General features: G+C 53.2%; 1 protein-coding gene across 7 annotated transcripts in view; it reads right to left on the bottom strand.

Moving 5' to 3' along the window:
* TTC7A (tetratricopeptide repeat domain 7A) overlaps nucleotides 1–17,623 on the bottom strand; it is a 144,615-nt gene that overhangs the window by 58,529 nt on the left and 68,463 nt on the right. For all 7 annotated transcript variants that reach the window (XM_025466022.3, XM_035696196.2, XM_035696198.2 and 4 more), the window contains exons 6-10: nucleotides 14,116–14,194; nucleotides 13,178–13,335; nucleotides 12,509–12,572; nucleotides 2,774–2,911; nucleotides 895–978 (exon numbers count right to left, since the gene is read on the bottom strand). In XM_025466022.3, the coding sequence (XP_025321807.3) occupies nucleotides 895–978; nucleotides 2,774–2,911; nucleotides 12,509–12,572; nucleotides 13,178–13,335; nucleotides 14,116–14,194 (523 nt within the window). The remainder of the gene's footprint in view (nucleotides 1–894; nucleotides 979–2,773; nucleotides 2,912–12,508; nucleotides 12,573–13,177; nucleotides 13,336–14,115; nucleotides 14,195–17,623) is intronic.

Below are 17,623 nucleotides of genomic sequence, written 5' to 3'. Positions count from 1 at the left end.
AGATGCTGGCAAGCCGCAGAGGGCCCTCCTCTGAGCGGAGCTGAAGGCTAGAAATGGCAGGTGGCACAGATGGGCGGAGGAGGGGGCAGGAATCCCCTCAGCCCCACAAAAGGGCTCTGGGTGTTTACAGCTCTTGGAACAATCTGCAAGCTCCTGCCACCTTATTTCCTGCATTTGTAGCATCCTTGGCTCTAACACCCTTAGCACCCAGCCCCGGAAAGGTTTTCCTTTCATGTTACTGCTGAAAATAGAGGCTTATGTAAGTGGAATTCTCATCAGAGGAGAAACCAGGGGGTGCTAGAACAGGGCTTGGTGGGTAGAGAGTGAAGGTGGCCCTGGTGACCCGGAATAAGGACAGTCCCCTCACACTGGGCAGAGTTCCCCCTGTCCTGCCACATCCATGGGCACAATTCTCCCTCCAAACTCCCTTGTGGGTGCCACTTCTCTGCTCTACTCTTCAACCCCTCCCTCCTAAACAGGTCCTTTCACAGGAAGGTCCTTTCCTGACACCACACTTGATGTGCAGGAAGAGGGCTATGGCCCAAATGAACATGTCCCTCGCTCAGAACCCTTGTCCCATGCCTGTTTTGTGCAGTTGTACTCATTGAGTCACACATGGAAATTCTGATGCCCCATGTGTGCACATGTACCTGAAGAGCATCCACAGACTCACAGTTGCACACCTGTAGGTCACAGATGGACACCAGAGTCACACAGGGGTCTGTGTATGACACTCTGGCACCCCTCACTCTCCTAGAGATTAAAACCCGATGCTGGGGGACATTTCTGAATCATCGCCATGCCCTCTGCCTGCCCCTGGAAGAAGCCAGAGGAGAGCAGAGGCCCCAAAGGTGGTGTGCAACCTCCCCCACCCAACACACACCCTGGTCTTACCTTCCCACAAGCCACCATAGAGAGGGCCACTTGGTACCAAAGGTGAAATTCTTCAAACGCAAACTTCATGGCTCGCTCTAGGCACTGAGGAGAGGGTTCTGGTCAGCACTTCTCCCCAAGAGATCCTCCAACCCCCAGCCGATCTTATACCCCCCAGGGTAATCACTGTCCAAATCACTTCCTGTAGGAGGCTGCAGGAGGTCCATACTTGGTTCCTGTCAGGAAACTCCGGGCATATCCTGGCCCTGGCACTGGACAGGTCATGCTGTGTGATGTTGCCCATGTCTCTGACCGTCTCTGGCCCTCGGTTCCTACCTCTGTAACATGTGAATGTCTCACAGGGCGATGGTGAAAAGTGAATGAGATTGGGTAGGAGCTTTTAAAATGTAAACATCCCATAAAAATGATAACTGTCATTTATTATTATTGTGCATGGTACCACTCTCAGCTTTTTACATGTACTCACACTTACTGTCCCCAACAACTCTGGGAGGTGGGTTCTCCATTACCCCCATTTCACAGATCTGGAGGCTGAGGTTTGAATGACTTGCCAGAGTCACAGGGCCAGTAAGTGGCAGAGCAGGCCAACTACAAAGTTGCCCAAATGGAAAGACTTTTCTCGGTTCTGCTATTCTCTATGACCAGAGACAACTGACTGCCCCGCTGGCCTGTCCGATCCTGGGCAACCCAAAATCAGGAGTGGCCTGGTGGGGTCCGGCAGACGATACAAGTGCTTCCATTCAATGGAGGCAGCAGCCCGCATGTGAGGCCAGGGTTCACCCTGTGGCCATGGTCAGGCAGGGTGGGGGACAGAGGTGCGTTCTGAAACCAGAGAGCATGGACTTTAAGAGTCCATATGGGATCCCTGGGTGGCGCAGCGGTTTGGCGCCTGCCTTTGGCCCAGGGCGCGATCCTGGAGACCAGGGATCGAATCCCACATCAGGCTCCCAGTGCATGGAGCCTGCTTCTCCCTCTGCCTATGTCTCTGCCTCTCTCTCTCTCTCTCTCTCTGTGACTATCATAAAAAAAAAAAAAAAAAGAAAAAAAAAGCTCAATAGCCTGGGTTCACGTCCTGGCTCAAATGCACTCCCCTCCACCATCTAGGGCAAGAAGCAACCCCTCTGGTTGCTTCATCGGTAAACTCAAGAGAACATCACTTAAAGATGTTATCATCTAAAAGCACCTTGCCGGGTGCAAGCAGGGGCTCAGCGGATGTCACCACCTCTCCTCTCAGGAGCCGTCCTAAACACATGGAGAGAATCTACTGCCAAGAGGCCCACTCTTGCACAAGGAGACACGAGCCCTAGAGCTACCTCTGATCCCAGCCCAGATCTGAAAGCTTAAAAATGTGTGTATGCCATTCGCATCATGGGGGATAGAGAGGGGGCAGCGTGGTGTCCTGGTTCCCCTGCCTCCACCCCAGATGGGTGCCACCCCGGGAGTGTTGCCCACGAGGGTTTGCTCAATAGAATGGAGGTGCTCTGTCTAGCTTGAGTGGGAAGGGGTTGCAGGTTCCCAACACACACCAAGCTCAGAGCCCTGCCAGGAGATGGAGTCACAAAATACCAGTGTCATCTACAGCATAAACTGGGGGATGGATTAATTTCCCCCTTGTGCTTCTCTTTACGATCCCATGTGTTCTTTCAAAAGAAAATATACAAAAACACTAGTAGAACAACCCAAATCCAAACCATCCCTCCTACCAGTGAAGGGAAGCTCTCCCAGCACTGGAAATGGAACAGCTCCAAGCCTGGTCTCCCCAAGGACTGAGCTGTACCCCGCGGAGGCAGGGAAAGGATGGTGGAGGAGGTCAAAGGGTGGCTCCACCCAACTGCCTCGGTGAGCCGCCTGACTTCGGGGGCGGAGGTGGGAGCCATACCTCGGAGAGCATGACGTACTGGCCCCTCCTGCCCAGCGTGATGCTCAGGAGGTCATAGATGGCCGCAGCGTTCCGCAGGCTCACCGCCCGGTCCTCCTCCTGCTCTGGCGCCCGGCTCAGCACCACATCCCGGGTAGCCTGAAGAGGGATGTGGTTTAGGAAAGAATAAGGACATAAAATAAGCAGCTGCCTGCCTCCAAGGCCCAGTGACTGTGACCCTTGCGCTGTTACCCCAGGCCATGCTCCCAAAATGTGCCAGAGCGTTTCCACACCCCCAAAATGACTCCCATGTAAGACAGAAAACCTGCACCCGCAGCCTAGGTTGGGGTGAGGCAGTAGTTTGGAGGGCTTCTGGTGTTCAATGGTTCAGACTACGAATCTCAAACCCACAGAAAGGTTGCAAGGATAATGGCACCGCCCACGTCCGCTTTCTCTCTCTCTAGTATATAATAATGACAGAGTCATTGGGGTAAGATGACCCTTGACCCCTGAGGACCAGAGGGCATTCTCTTTACAGCCACACAAGGAATGCCAGTATCTCAGGAAATGTAAAATTGCTACCTCCGAACACCAGTTCAGTCACAGCTCACCACCTGCCCACCAATGGCCTTACTAGAAGTTGTCTCATTCCAGAACCCAACCCAGGACCATGCCCACATTCAGGGGCCACGTCTGTTCAGTCTCCAATCATTCAGAAGGACCCCTCAGCCCCCATCTCTTGGACACTAGCATTTTTGAGGATACAGGTGAGCTGTTTCATGGAAGAGCTGCTTGCATGCTTGTAGCTTCAAGTTATATCTGAAATTGTCTAGATCAGGTGGGTGGCTCTGCTGCCTCACTCACAGGATGGGAGCTTGGGCTGTGGCCCCTTGGTGCCACAAGTCCCTCTGATAAGGATGCCCCCCCCGCACCCCCCACTCCTTCCCATCACTCCTGTGTTCAACCCAGACCTGATCCTTGACTCCTTCTGACCATAGAGCTCTCCTCTCTGAGCTCCCTAAGAAACCTCTCCCATAACATGGGGCCTGTGTTCCTGTTCTCCAGCACTTATGCATTCAGTAGTTCAGAGTTGCCAGGTGGCTGCTGAGCAAGGGGATTGGGGGATCCTGGGGGGGGGGGGGGGGGGGGGGGGGCGGGGCGGGCGGCAGCAGTGGACAATGGGGAAATGTGCTTTAGGAGTAGGCAATTCGGGGATCCCTGGGGTGCTCAGCGGTTTGGCGCCTGCCTTTGGCCCAGGGCACGATCCTGGAGTCCCGGGATCGAGTCCCACGTCGGGCTCCCAGCATGGGGCCCGCTTCTCCCTCCTCCTGTGTCTCTGCCTCTCTCTCAATCTCTGTGTCTATCATGAATAAATAAATAAATAAATCTTTAAAAAAAAAAAAAAGGAGTAGGCAATTCTGTACAATCTGAAGCAAGAGGCTCTGTATCACCAAGCCTGAAGCCTCCCCAATGGGGATTCACGACCCTCTTGTTCTGTGGCCTATGGTCCCAAGCCCTTGCAAACCCATACTCTGGTGACAACACTCAGGCCTGGGAGTAATTCAACAAGAATCATGGAGTCTCCGAGCTGAACAGCAACAGGGCAGGGACCAGGTTAAGGATGCTCTGGGACCCCGGCATCTCCTACACACATATCCCCTGAGGGCTCTATCTGAGCTGAAGCAAAGCTTGGTTCCAGCCAGATGCTCCTGCTGGGTACTCCCAGTATCCCTCTCCCTCTGTAGTTGGGGCTGAACCCCCTTTTGTGTGTTGGGACTCCCCCTCTTCTACTTCCCCACATAGGACCTCAGAATCGAGGATGCTGGGATAAAAGGGAGCTACTGGCCCTTAAAACCAAGTTCCCATTGTCAGATCCAGACAATCCTTTGTATTCACAGATGGTCCTCAAAACCTCCCTCTGGGCAAAATTACGAACCCCTTCTCCAGGTTAGGGGCTGAGGCTCCCACGGGTGAGTGGCTATAGAGGGAGAAGGAGCCCAGTGGCCTTATCACTGCAGGCTCTGAATGTGCCCTATTGTGTAGGCCTGAAGTGCGTTCTCACAGGGTTCTGGAAGCCAAAATGCCTCTAAGATGTAAGGAAGTGACTCACCCAAGGGGGCACTTTAGGAAGACAGGCCAGTGGCCAGGGGTCCTGATGGGTGCCCCTCTGGCCACAATAGGTGAGGACTGTGACCATTCCCATGTACATGGGCCAGCCCCCAGAGAAGGTGCAGGGATGCCAAGCGATCCCCAGAAAGGATGAGCACTGCTGCCAGCCCAATAAACAAGAGCTGGTCAGGAACATCAAAGGGTTAAGGGGAGAGGAGTAGAGAGGGAAAGTGCCAGAGAAATCCCCCTCCCTCCCGGTGAAATCCACCCACACAGGCACCATCAGGAAGGCAGAAGAAATTCTCAGAGGCTTGGCAGGAGCTCTTTGACAAAGCAGAGGAGGAGCACAAACCTGGCCATGGACCACCCCTCATCTCCTCTTCTGGCAACTCCCCAGCTCTGGCCCCCGAGAATGCTCCCCCCACCCTCCAGAGGTGGCCTTGCTAGGCAGCAATGACAAGGGTGGAGGCAATGAGAGGATGTGAGGTATAGTCCTGCCCTCAGAGAGGGGGCCATGGAACCCCCATAGCAGCAGTACTCATGCCCAGTGGAACCTGCCCTAGAAACCCAGTGGGAGAGAGGGCCCTGATGGAAGGGGGGCAGTGCAGGCAGCCTGCAGCTGGGCGGCTTTGCTGTGGGGCCTGGGGCGAAGCCTGGCTGGGCACATGGGCTGTATGTGCAGACCAGTCTCATTCTGGGCATGGTCTGTCCATCCTCAGCTCTGGTCGGCCTGTCCTTGAAGAGTAACCCCTGTGGACCCCGACTCCCACCCCCCTCCACACGGTCCCAGCACAAAGTTAAACTTCCTTTTCTGTGGCTGCCATACAAGGTCCTTCACCACGAGGCCCTGTCCACCTGGCAAGTTTCTCCTCCAGTCAGCTCCCAGTCTCCCCCTGCCCCCACAGAACTCCCTGTAGCTCCCCCTAAGCATCATGGACTGTCTATGCCCTCCATCAACCTGGATGTCTCCTGGCCCCTCAGACCTCAGTGCAGGTACCTGGCCACCTGACTCATCCTGCCAGGCAAGACCACCCCCTCTTGTCCTCTCCTGGCATGGGGCACACACCCCAGCACCTGTATGCCCAACAGTTCATTGGTTCTTAGGCCAGGGACGTGCCTTGCTGTCTCCACCACCTTCTGTGGTCCACATCTGTAATCATGAGTGATGTCAAGAAAGACTTCTGGGCCTTTCTTCTCTTGACCTTTAAGACAGAGTGCATGCCTGGGGGGCAGAAGGGGCGGATTTCCAGCCCTGGGCTAGGGTTAAGTCAGAGGACTGGGTGGTTCTCAGCCTGGGGCTGGGCCTCCCCAGCAGGCAGACAGCAGGGAAGAGGTCTCAGGGCGCCTGTGTCAAGCGGGAAGTATGGTTCCACAAAGGAAAACCAAAAACAGAAGTTTGCCCTAGTTGCTATGGCTTTAGGGTGGGGCTGCGGTAAAATGCTGTGGTGCTGCTCGCTGGGTGGGGGAGACATGGCAAAAGGAAGGAAGCTGTGGGGGCTGGTAGCAGGGCAGGAACTCTGGGGGCTTCAGGGGTCCTGTTCCCTCCTTGCCTGAGCTCACCGCCCTCGGGCCAGCGATGCTCCGATTCACCCCCAGCAGCCTGCTCTGAACTAGTCCCAGCCACTCTTTCCTCCACTATTCAAGTGGCCTTGCTAGGAAATCTTTCAGATCACAGACACAGATGTGCATGCGCCTACGGCCTAGAAGGCAACATGTAGACAATGAACAGTCTTGTCACCACCATCATCCTTACTCGTCTGGGGCCATGAAGACGATTCTCCCCTTGTTCCTCCCTGCACAAACTCCAAGCCCTCACCTCTGGGAGTGCCTTTCCTTTCCTTGTCTGGTCCCCACATTTTGTCCCAGGCAGGGCTCCTGAGCTGTACCTGTTCCTAATCTGTCTCCCCCAAGGCAGCCTCCTCCAAATGGAGAACATTCACCCCAGGCCCACTGCAGGTCAAGAGGAAACGCCAAAGCATGCTCCTCCCTACTCCCTATTCTCCAACAGCTCATCATTGCCAGTGTGACCCACATCTTTCGAGAAGGATCCACGAAGCAAATCTAGGGTCTTATGGGAGGGCCGGCAAGGGATCTGCCATGGGTCCAGGCTGGCCAGCCCACGTGAAAGCCAAGGCAGGTAACCCTTCTTCCAACACTGAGTCCCAGAAGGTGAAACCTCCAAAAGCCAGTCCAGGACAGCTTCTGGCCTCATGGGCCTCCCCTGTCAGCCCTGGTCCTGACCTTGTGCTAATCGCAGAGCCTCAGACCACACTGACCTTCATTTCCATCCAGCCCTGTTTCTCCTTTCTAATCCTTGACACAAACAGGGTAAGAGAAGGAAAGGGAATTGACTTGTGGGGTACTTTGTAAGTGGCATCTCACAGTGACCTCCTGTACTATTGTCCTATTTCACACATGAGAAGACCGAGGCCCAGGAAAGCTCCCCAAAGCATACAGATAGGTGGGACCCAGATTAGAACCTAGACATTCTGACTTCACCCCCAGAGGCCTCTGAAGAAGTATCCAGTAGCCCGTCCATGCCATCAGAGGCCCCAGGATGGCCCTGCTTATGGAGGAACCGAAGCAAAACACAAGGCTGGGCCTTCCCAATCAGGGATAAAGCCCCTTGGGCAACATGTCCAGGCCCTGCTCCACCCGGTTCTCAGACACAGCTGCTCCATCCTGGCCACGGACCCAGCCTCAGGGCCCGCTGCTGGCACCCCACAGAAGCACCCCGGAAAGGAGTCTCCCATCAGCCTCTGTGACTGGCACCTGCCCCTCCCTGGAGGACACTGTCATGTTCCGCTCGTGCTGTCATCCCCCACCAGCAGACATAATTACCATGGCTCTCAAGCTGCCAGTCCACGGAGCCAAGAAATAGCATGCTCTGTGACGTGTCCCATCTACCCCAAGCCCCGGGCCAGGCCCACGCCGGCCCCCACTCTCCTGCCGCGTCAGGCTTCTGCGGCAGAAATCACAGCTCCTCCTGCCAGCGAGGGCGAGAGGCTCTCCCACCTCTACTGAACCGCCTGTTCCGAGCTGGCAGCGTTACCAGACCCTTTACCAAGGCAGCCTGCAGCAGAGCGAACCGGGTGCCAAAATCTGTGCTCATCTGCTGAGTCCCAAATGGAATCAAGCCCGAGAAGCACTTTTTTTTTTTTAAACTGAATGGTATCCTCAAACCAATTTTTCTTCCAACTAGATCTGAGCCTAAATGTTTTCTGAAATGACTGAATCAGAACCAAGTATTTATCAGGACAAAACAAACACGTGTCAAACATCTACAATGTACCAGGCACCTGTGTGTTCGCTGTCTTGCCTTTTCTGTGCAAGAAAGGCCTCATTAGGCACATTTTACAGATGAGAAAACTAAGGATCAGGGAGGGAAGAGCCTTGACCAGGCCGCACAGATGGTGAATGGCCAATTCAAGACTGGATTGACATGCGGCGTGGCACAGTGAGTTAACCTGCAGGGTCCCCAGAAGCTTACCCCTCTCCCCAATCTCACTCAACACCAGGCCTTTGTGACCTTTTAGTTCCCAAGCACCTGATACTAGCAGCAGCTTCTCCACCAGCTGAATGAAACAGGGGCCCACGGATTCAGTCTGCTTTCGTGTATATTTTTATGCCTAGATGAGTATTTTAGAAAGGATCAAGACTTGCATACTTCCTGATTCTCCAACTGTTTGAGAAAAATCAGACTAGTTTTGATATGATTCTTTTAAAAACTAGAATATACACTTGGGGTTCAGGAGACTGGGGTGATTCCTTCTGATAGGAAGACCAGGATTTCCTCCAGGTCCCTGGTTACATTCTCCCGTAGCTGGGAGTACATACGGGATGGAGGCCATGACTGAACTCCCCATCACTGTGTCTGCAGTGCCAAGTATGGTTTGGCATGCTGTAGCTGCTCAAACAAGACTGGATGGATGGATGGACAGATAGATAGAAGGACAGATGAGCAAACCAGTGGGTAGATGGATAGATTTTAAATATCCTTTTGGCCCCAAAGACTCAAAATTAGGTCCAAAACACAAATCTTCTTCAACCAGTTATTACTCGAATACCTTGCATTTCTGTGATGACATTTGTAAGGTTTCTATTTACCTTTTGAAAGACAAGGGGTGGGGTTCCCTATTCATTCTGATCACGCTCGGTTAGCCTGTAACAAAAACCATATCCAAGGTAACAGCGCCACACTCAAGACTGCATGCAGGCTACTCCTCTGAGTTCCAAACCACAAAATAGGGGCTGACGTGCTCAAGAAACCTGCAAACACCCTTTCCCAGAGCAGCTGCTCTGATGATCCTGGAGGTGGAAAGCTTTGATGATTATGTCTCCTGGGTTGCCTGTGCTGGCGTGGCTTTTACCACAGCATAATGAATTCTGCAGGTATTAGTAAAACCGGAGTAACAGCCAAGGCAGCCAGCTGCAGTTCTAGAGGCTTCTCCCTGTTATCTGCAGCCAAACCCAGGCAGCATCACAGGGAGATGAGGAAAATCCTGCAGGTACCTGGAGGCCAGGCTGAGCCTCGGGGTTCAGCTAAGGGATCAGAGCCTGGGAGGCTGGCACGGTGGTGCCCATACCTGCCTGAGAATGTGACCTGCAGGGAAGGAGAGTATGAAACAGGAGCAAGAGAGAAGTCAGAGCCCAGGCCCAGATCCCAAGAGGAAAGCCCTCTGTAGAGGACATGCTAAAGCTCCCCACCAAATTTCTGGTTTCTGAATGTGTGACAAGGCTGTGTGTGAGCAAGAGGAAACAAATCAGCAGGCCTTGGAGGAGAGCCTCCTCCCCGCCCAGTGTACAACTTCCTCTGCTGTGCATGCTAGAGGGAATTCCCAGGACCCCGCCTGGCAAGCTGGCCTGCACCCCGGATCTCTTGGGCAGGCCAGCAAGTCATACAGCCTCTTACAAAAGGGCAGGAGCTGCAAAGATGGAAAGCAAGTATTTAGGAAAATTCACCTTGGCTCCAAATGTGGGCCACCTTGTAGTAAAAGGCCATCTTCCACTTTGAGATATAGGGCAGCTTAGGGTTTTGGGGTGGGGTGGGGGGATAACCTCATGGAAAGGGATCTGAACTCCATCTGGTCCTGGCACACAGATAAGGCAGGGGCCAGAGAATATGGCTGGGGGAGACAGACTCCAGCCTCAGCCCCTGCTGTCTCACACCCACAGGCATGTCCCTGTTGACAAAGCCCTCCCTGAGCCTTGTTTCACTTAATCCTCAAAATTACCCCCTTGGCCTTTTTACAGATGAAGAAACTGAGAATCAAAGCGGCTCATAAGTGGCAGATCAGGACTGCAGGCCAGAGCTTGGGCTCCATGGGGCCCAAGCTCTGTGCTTTGGAAGCTATCTAGGCAGGCGGACATGATTTGTATCACGGCTGCGAGGATCATTACTGAGTGACCTTCACCAAGACACACACACCTGCCCTGAACCTTACTTTTGTCATCTGTAAGTTAGAGACATATTCGTTCTAGACTGAAGTACGAAATTGTTATTTTTCATACGGTTCAACGTAATGCCTCCCTCTAGGAGATAATCAGTTTGGAATCTGGCAGAGAAAGGGCCTAAGGAACATTCCTGCTTTCACCTTTTTACCTCCCACCTGTAATCCTCAGCACAGGGAGGGGAGTTTCCTGAGACAGGAGACTTTAGTGCAGTCTCATCTGAGGGTGTGGGTGGGGAGATGGCTCAGGTGTGTGTGTGGGGGAGGGGCAGACAGAGTACCGGTCTATGTCTGCAGTTCCATCATTAGAAACCAGGCTCAGGGATCCCTGGGTGGCGCAGCGGTTTAGCGCCTGCCTTTGGCCCAGGGCGCGATCCTGGAGACCCGGGACCGAATCCCACATCGGGCTCTCGGTGCGTGGAGCCTGCTTCTCCCTCTGCCTGTGTCTCTGCCTCTCTCTCTCTCTCTCTCTCTCTCTCTGTGACTATCATAAATAAATAAAAATTAAAAAAAAAAAAAAAAAAAAAAGAAACCAGGCTCAGGGGCACCTGGGTGGCTCAATAGGTTAAGCGTCTACCTTTAGCTCAGGTCGTGATCTCAGGGTCCTGGGACCAAGCTCCGTGTTGGGCTCCCCACTCAGCAGGGAATCTGTTTCTACATCTCCCTCTACCCCTCTCCAACATTTGTGCTTCCTCTTGCCCTCAAATATATAAAAATCTTTAAAAAGATAAAAAAGAAATCAAGGTGCAGTCTGTGGTCAGAGTGAGAGCCCATTTTCTTTGGAAAGTGCACTGTTCACCCATGAAAATCAAATCTGTCATTTGGATTTCTATCCCTACCTTGGGCTAACCAGCTAGATGCCCCTCCTTGGAGCAACCACTGACCCGCTCACCAGCATGACCCTGTCAACCTTTCAGGACCATGGCCTAGCCAAGGAAGGATAACCTCTATCCTACCCCAGCCCAGTGTCCCTCCTCCTGCCTACCTGCTGATGGACCCACTGAGGCAGAGGAAACCCACTGACCAAAGCTCTCTGAACAAGTCTGGCACTCATGGTCCCAGGTATTCAGGGGAACATTAGCTTTCTAGTCTGTTCAGGGACCCAGCTCATGGGGTCTTGGTTTCTTAAACTCCTATTTCCACCCACTGCTCTCAGATGTGCCAATTCAGCAAAGTTAGTTCTCAACCTGGGGGGGGGGGCTCCCCCAGCTCACAAGCTCAGAGAGACCCCTCAGTCAGAGGGCTCAGACCCAGCCTTGGACTCCTCCTGAGCACGCATGTGGACGGCATCACCACCCGACTTCTGCCCAGTGGAACCTGGACCTCCCTCAGCCCAGTCCAGGCCATCCTTCCCACCACTCCCCGGACCACACCTCTCTCCTTCCCTGGAGCTCCATGCGTGCATGCGTGTGCACATGTATAGACATGTGTGCGTGTTTGGCTCATCTCCCTGCCTGGGGCAGGGGAAACGGCTCTTGTGAAAACAGCCAAAGAGCACTTCATGTGTGCTTTATCCAGCACGCTTTTTCCCTCCTCTGCTTTACTTTTCCATAGCACTCAGACACCAGTACCCTGGATATTGTAGTAGTGAATTAATTTACTGTCCACCTCTCTCACTAGAATGTAGGCTCCAGGAGGGCAGAGACTTTTCTCCATCTGTTTGCTGCTGTGTTTCTGGCTTCTAGAACAGGGCCAGGCACAAAGATGCTAATAATAAATAGTTGCCTGAACGAGTAAATTCCTGGTACAGGCACACTTACCCCTGTGCACTACCATCATTTTACAGGTGAAGAAACTGAGGCTCAGAGGTACTAGATTTGCCCGTGGCCCTCAGCTAACAGTGGCAGAGCTGGGAGCTGAATCCAGGCCTTATGCCTTGAGAGTACATGCTCCTTCGACTCCCTCACACCAGTCCCAGCACCAGCACAGGGCTGCTCAGTGCATACTGATGACTCACTGATAATCATCTCTTATGATCCGAGAAGAGGTACTGGGGACTCATAACTTGGTCCCTACTCAAGTGCCAAATACAGCCTCGTGCACCAGACCCAAACCTGGTAAGTGAGCCTTAGCCCCATGCAGGGGGTAGATCCAAGAATCTCACTTCAGGGATGTCTGTGGGAGGCTGAGCTGGATCAGGACCTGAGCCCTGCAGTCTTACCCCACAGGGGCAGAGAAGGAAAGCCTTGGAGCTTACCATGGACTCACTGATGAGGAGCAGCAGGAGGGCTTCCTCAATATTATCCTTCGGGCAGTAGAGGCTGAAAGACACAAACGGCAACCCCGGCTTCAGCAGAAGCCTGTCAAAGCAGCACGGCTGGCCTGTCATGCAGGCCCCTCTGCCCCAGAGTCAACAGCTGCCCTGGTAAGGTGACCCCCTCCTGCATAATTCATAGACACCAGATGCCACCTGAAGCTCCTTCTCAAGCCCCAGATGCCACCTGCAGCTCCTTCTCAAGCCCCAGAGTTATGGAACTGAAAGGCTGGGGTGGGCAGTGGGCCCAGAAATGCTACAGATGCTCTGGGAGAAGAGATGTAGCTTCCAGCACCCGGTGCTGCATTAGGCAGCCAGGGCAAGGAGCAGGGGAGGGCCACTCAGATCCCACCTTCAATAATTAATCAAATGAGAGAGAGGTAGGAAGGCAGGTAACCTTCAAATAATTCGACCTTTGGATGCCTTAAAGAATTCTCCTCCCAATCTCCATCCCCAGACCATCTTCCCTGGTCTATTTGGCTCTTGCGGATGCTGAAGAGCCTGCCTGGCAGTGAGCTGGGTGGCTGCTGGAGGAAAGTGCCAGGCAGAGAGAGGGGACATCGGAGCCCCAGGTGGGGAGCACGAGACCGGCGTGGTCTGGGCAGGGCTTACTTGTCTCCTTCATAGAGGTGAGGTTTCCGCAGGGCCTGTGTGATGAAGGAGTTCTCTTCCTTGCTCATGAACTCGGGCAGCGGGTGGGACAGGGGGCTCCAGTAGCACTCCTCACTCAAGGAATGTAGCAGGACCCCTGCCAGATGCTTGGCCGCCATCTGGCAGAAAGGGAGGCGCTCAGACCCAGAATGGCCTCCGCCAAATCCGCCAGCCCTGCCCATGCTGCTGTATGCTGCCCCCCACCCCTAGGAGGCCCACCACTCCACTCCCGAGGAGCCTTTTCTCTCTGTTTCCAGCACTGAGGCCACCCCACCCCTTCTGTTGGCCTTTGATGGCTTCTACTTAATCTTCTGTCTTCTCTCCTCTCCTAGACAGGAGGTATGTGTCCTCCTCCTCCAGCCCCATGGGGCCCAGCACAGCTCTGAGGACTCAGCAGGCCCCGGCAGAGCGTGAAGCCACTGGCACGGGCAGCGCTCTTGATCAGATACCTTTCTGATATTTGACCAAAAATAGTAGAGTGAGAAGCCGTCGTGGCTCTGATTTCGGGTAAATTAAAGCCTAAGAAGGTAGGCCTGACTTGGGGTCAGGGAAAGGAGTCTAGGTTATTTATTAAGATCATAAACAATCTCTAAGAGTTAGCACACCATCCCACTAGGAAGGAATGACACTGGGTTTTAACCCTGATCTAACGCTAGAGGCTACGTGTGGTGCTGTGATAAGGATGCTGAGGGTGCTTCCCAGGCTCGGTGGGAGGGAACGCTGAGATGGAGTAACAATGTCTGCCAAGAGCACAGACAGGGCGAGTAGAAGCACGCATGTGACATACTGTCATCCCTGATTCAGAGGCTGCCTGCTAGCGTCTGTTATCTCCCACTGAAAGTGACCCCCGAATAAGCCAGCTACAGCCAGCACCCAGCCCCAAGGCCCCGCCACGTTACCACTTTGAAGTTCTGAGTTGCTTTGGTCTCCACAGTGCGTAGGACCTCCCGGAGCTCTCTCATCCCTTTCACGATGTTCCTGGGGGAAACAGTAGAAGCAGGGCCATTACCAGCCTAGTTCCCACAGGATTATCATCAAGCCTGCACACACGAGCAGGAGCCCGCCCATTTGAGTGTTGCTTGAAAACACCCAAATGGAATGAAAGGTCAGAGTTGTAGTACCAGGATCCTAGAAGTCCAGGACATTGTCAATCCAAGAACGGGTGTCCCCCACACCCCCCGGCAACCCTGGCTTCCAGTTCACCACCAGAAGGGGACCAAGATTGAGTACCTCAAATATGATGTCAAGTTACCCCAAAGCCCTGGCTAGTGTCAGACTTCCCCAAATTCTCCATCTTCACCCACAACATCACCCACCACATCTGGTCAACACCGGGGTCCATCCTCTCACGTCTCAGTCCCCATCTCCAGGTCCCAGTTCAGCCCGGCTCACTTGGGGTCTGGATAACCACAAGAGCCAGTTTCACCTCCCCCAAGCCCTGCCAGCCCTCTGGATCCTGAAATCATTTGCAAGCTTTTTAAAGCATGACCAAGGGCAAAAAAATACATTTAAAATTGTAACCCAGGGGCACCTGGGTAGCTCAGTGGTTGAGCCTCTGCCTTTGGCTCAGGTTGTGATCCCTGGGGTCCTGGGGATTAAGTCCTGCATCAGGCTCCCCACAGGGAGCCTGCTTCTCCCCCTGCCTATGTCTCTGCCTCTCTGTCTCTCATGAATAAATAAAATCTTTTAAAAAAAATTAAAAAAGAGGGCAGCCCCGGTGGCGCAGCGGTTTAGCGCCGCCTGCAGCCCGGGGCATGATCTGGAGACCCTGGATCGAGTCCCACGTCAGGCTCTCTGCATGGAGCCTGCTTCTCCCTCTGCCTGTGTCTCTGCCCCTCTTTCTCTCTCTGTGTCTCTATGAATAAATAAATAAAATCTTTAAAAAAATAAAAAAATTAAAAAAGAAATAAAATTGCAACCCAGCATGCATGAGACTTTCTTTATATAAAATGGAAGCAAGTTTCTTGATGCACTACTTAGCTCTCTTGTGTGCAGGCCACCCTGCTATTTCCAATTTTACGTCTTGCTCTATTCCTCTTTGTTATAATGTTGGCTGCAGCCCACTAAACAGATCTTGCGACCCACTAATGGGTTGTGGCCTGCAGTTTGAAACACTGCCCCCTGGTCCCTGGAGGGGTCTGTATGCCTGACGTACAAACATCATCTTGTATCCCCTGCCCCCTCCCAAGGCTGGCCCTTTTGTCAGCATCCTCAGGGCTCACTGAATCTTATCTGGGTCTTCACCATGGCATTGGGGGCTGGTGGGTCTGCCCTTCACCTCTTACTAATCTCCTGCCACTCATCTCCTCTTTGGACAACTGACCAGATGATCTATGTCAAGTCTCAGTACAGACGCCTCCCACTGCCTTAAACAGCCCTTCCACATTCATTCTCAGAATGCCCTTCCAACATCACTTCCTCCCTGCAGCCTTTCCAGACCCCTACCCACACTTGCCCCTCCTGCCTGCATCCCTCTTGCACCCCATCAATTCCTCTTCTGAAGTGTGACCTCCCGTGCTCATTTTCCATTATGGGCTGACCCCTCAGGCACTGTGTGCTCCGAGGGCAGGGCTTCTGTCTCGCTCCTGAAGCTCAGCACCAGCACAGCTCCTGGCACACAGCAGGTGCTCAGCCAATGTTTGAGCCCTGCCCTTCTCATTTGCTCTGGGGGTGCCCTGGATCACAGCTCACAAGGGAGAAAGCAGAGGCCACCAGGTCGGCAAATTGAGAAATGAAAGGCCACAGAGAGGTGAAAAGCCAACGGTGGCAGCCCAGGAAGGTCATGGGAGCCCGTCTTCCATCTTCCATGCACGGAACAGATTCCTGGGGGCTCTGGGGCCTGGAGCCATAAAAGGCCAAACAGGCAGATCAAGTAAATAAATCCCTGCCTTCTGGGAACCTCTGGTTTCACAGAAGACAGCAAAGATGTACAAACTACCAACATTATAAACACAGACCCTTGTTTGTAAGGCTGAGAGGGAAGACAGAGACCACTGGGATAAAGAGTTAGAGTCATAGTGACCTTTCTAGTCTGTCCAGAGCTTCAGAAGAACCAGGAGGGGCTAACAGGACTGGAAACACATGTGCCCTTAGAAATGATTCAAGTTTGGGCGCTGCTACTGATGCCACACAGCCCACGGAGGGGCTTGCCTCCCTGCGCGGTGCCGTCCCCAACTCTACAAATCAGGACTTCAGCTTGAACAGTGTCTCCCAGTCTTCTGCCATCTGCAGACCACACTCACAATTCTTGCTCCCAGTGGCACACCATCCATTTTTTAAAAAAATATATGTGATACTTTTCTTTACATCTTTTTTTACTTAAGTACATGTGTCTTAATAAAAAATACCTGGAATCCTAGATTTGGTGTGCTATTTTTTGGGGGGAGGGGGTTGTTTGTTTGTTGCCAATAGATATTAAATATAGAAACACTTCCAAGAAGTTAGTCTGTATATCACTTAAAACCACCTCATATATCACTAGAGGTCCAGTCTGAGAAACAGATTAGACCACAGGTTCTCGAAGTGTGGTCTCTGGACCAGCAGCATCAGCATCCCAGGAACTTATTAACAATGCAAAGTCAGACCCCACTCCAGACCCGCTGAATCAGAAACTCTGGGGTGAGCCCAGCAATCTGGGTTGTATCAAGTTTTCAGGGGGTTCTGATGGACATTCAATGTTGAAAACTACTGGTCTGGATAATCCTCAGTGTCTTCCAGGTCTCCTATGCTAAGAAGCCAAGTTCCAGAAGGGACAACCATGTTTTTAATTTGCTACGTTATCTTGCTTGGAAGTTCGGGAGTGAATGAGTAGGGGACAGAGAACAGAAGGACCAGAAGGGATCTTCCAGCTTTGTGTCCCAGCCCTGCCCTCACAGGGGACAGAAAGACAGGATTTTCCTGGTAGGCGAACTACACCCAGGGACAGACAGGGAGTCCTCAAGAGCCCAAATAGGAGGGGTCTGCAGCAGAGGCCCTTCATTCCCCCTGGAGGCCTTTGCCTGGAAAGGAATCCAGAATTGGACAGAAGGCCAGAGGTCAGGCCAGCTAAGGAGAGAGCCCAGCACCAGCCATCACCAGGAGAGAGAAAAAAGACAGACCGCATGAGCTCCCAGAAAAGACAAGAAATGGCTGGCTCTGGAGAAGCCTGCAGGAGACCAATGCCCTGGCAGCTGGGCCAATGGCCATAGGCCGGGGCGAGGCTGAACCCAGGCGCTGGATGCTGGGACTGCCCCAGAGCCTTATGGCCCAGAGACAGCCAGTGGCTCCTGAGACCTGTGGGTGATTTTCCACTCTGTGGGCTCCCTGCCAGCTTCCTCCCTGGCAGCCCAGCTCAGGCTGCTACCAGGAGCCCAGAGCCAAGAGGGACTACGGCCTCTTTTTCCCACTCCAGCTCAAGGACTGTCCTCT

The sequence above is a fragment of the Canis lupus genome, chromosome 10 (assembly GCF_003254725.2).
Source record: "Canis lupus dingo isolate Sandy chromosome 10, ASM325472v2, whole genome shotgun sequence".
NCBI classification, from domain to species: domain Eukaryota; kingdom Metazoa; phylum Chordata; class Mammalia; order Carnivora; family Canidae; genus Canis; species Canis lupus.
Note: the sequence above shows the minus strand (reverse complement) of the source record. Positions and strands in the feature narration are given on the sequence as shown.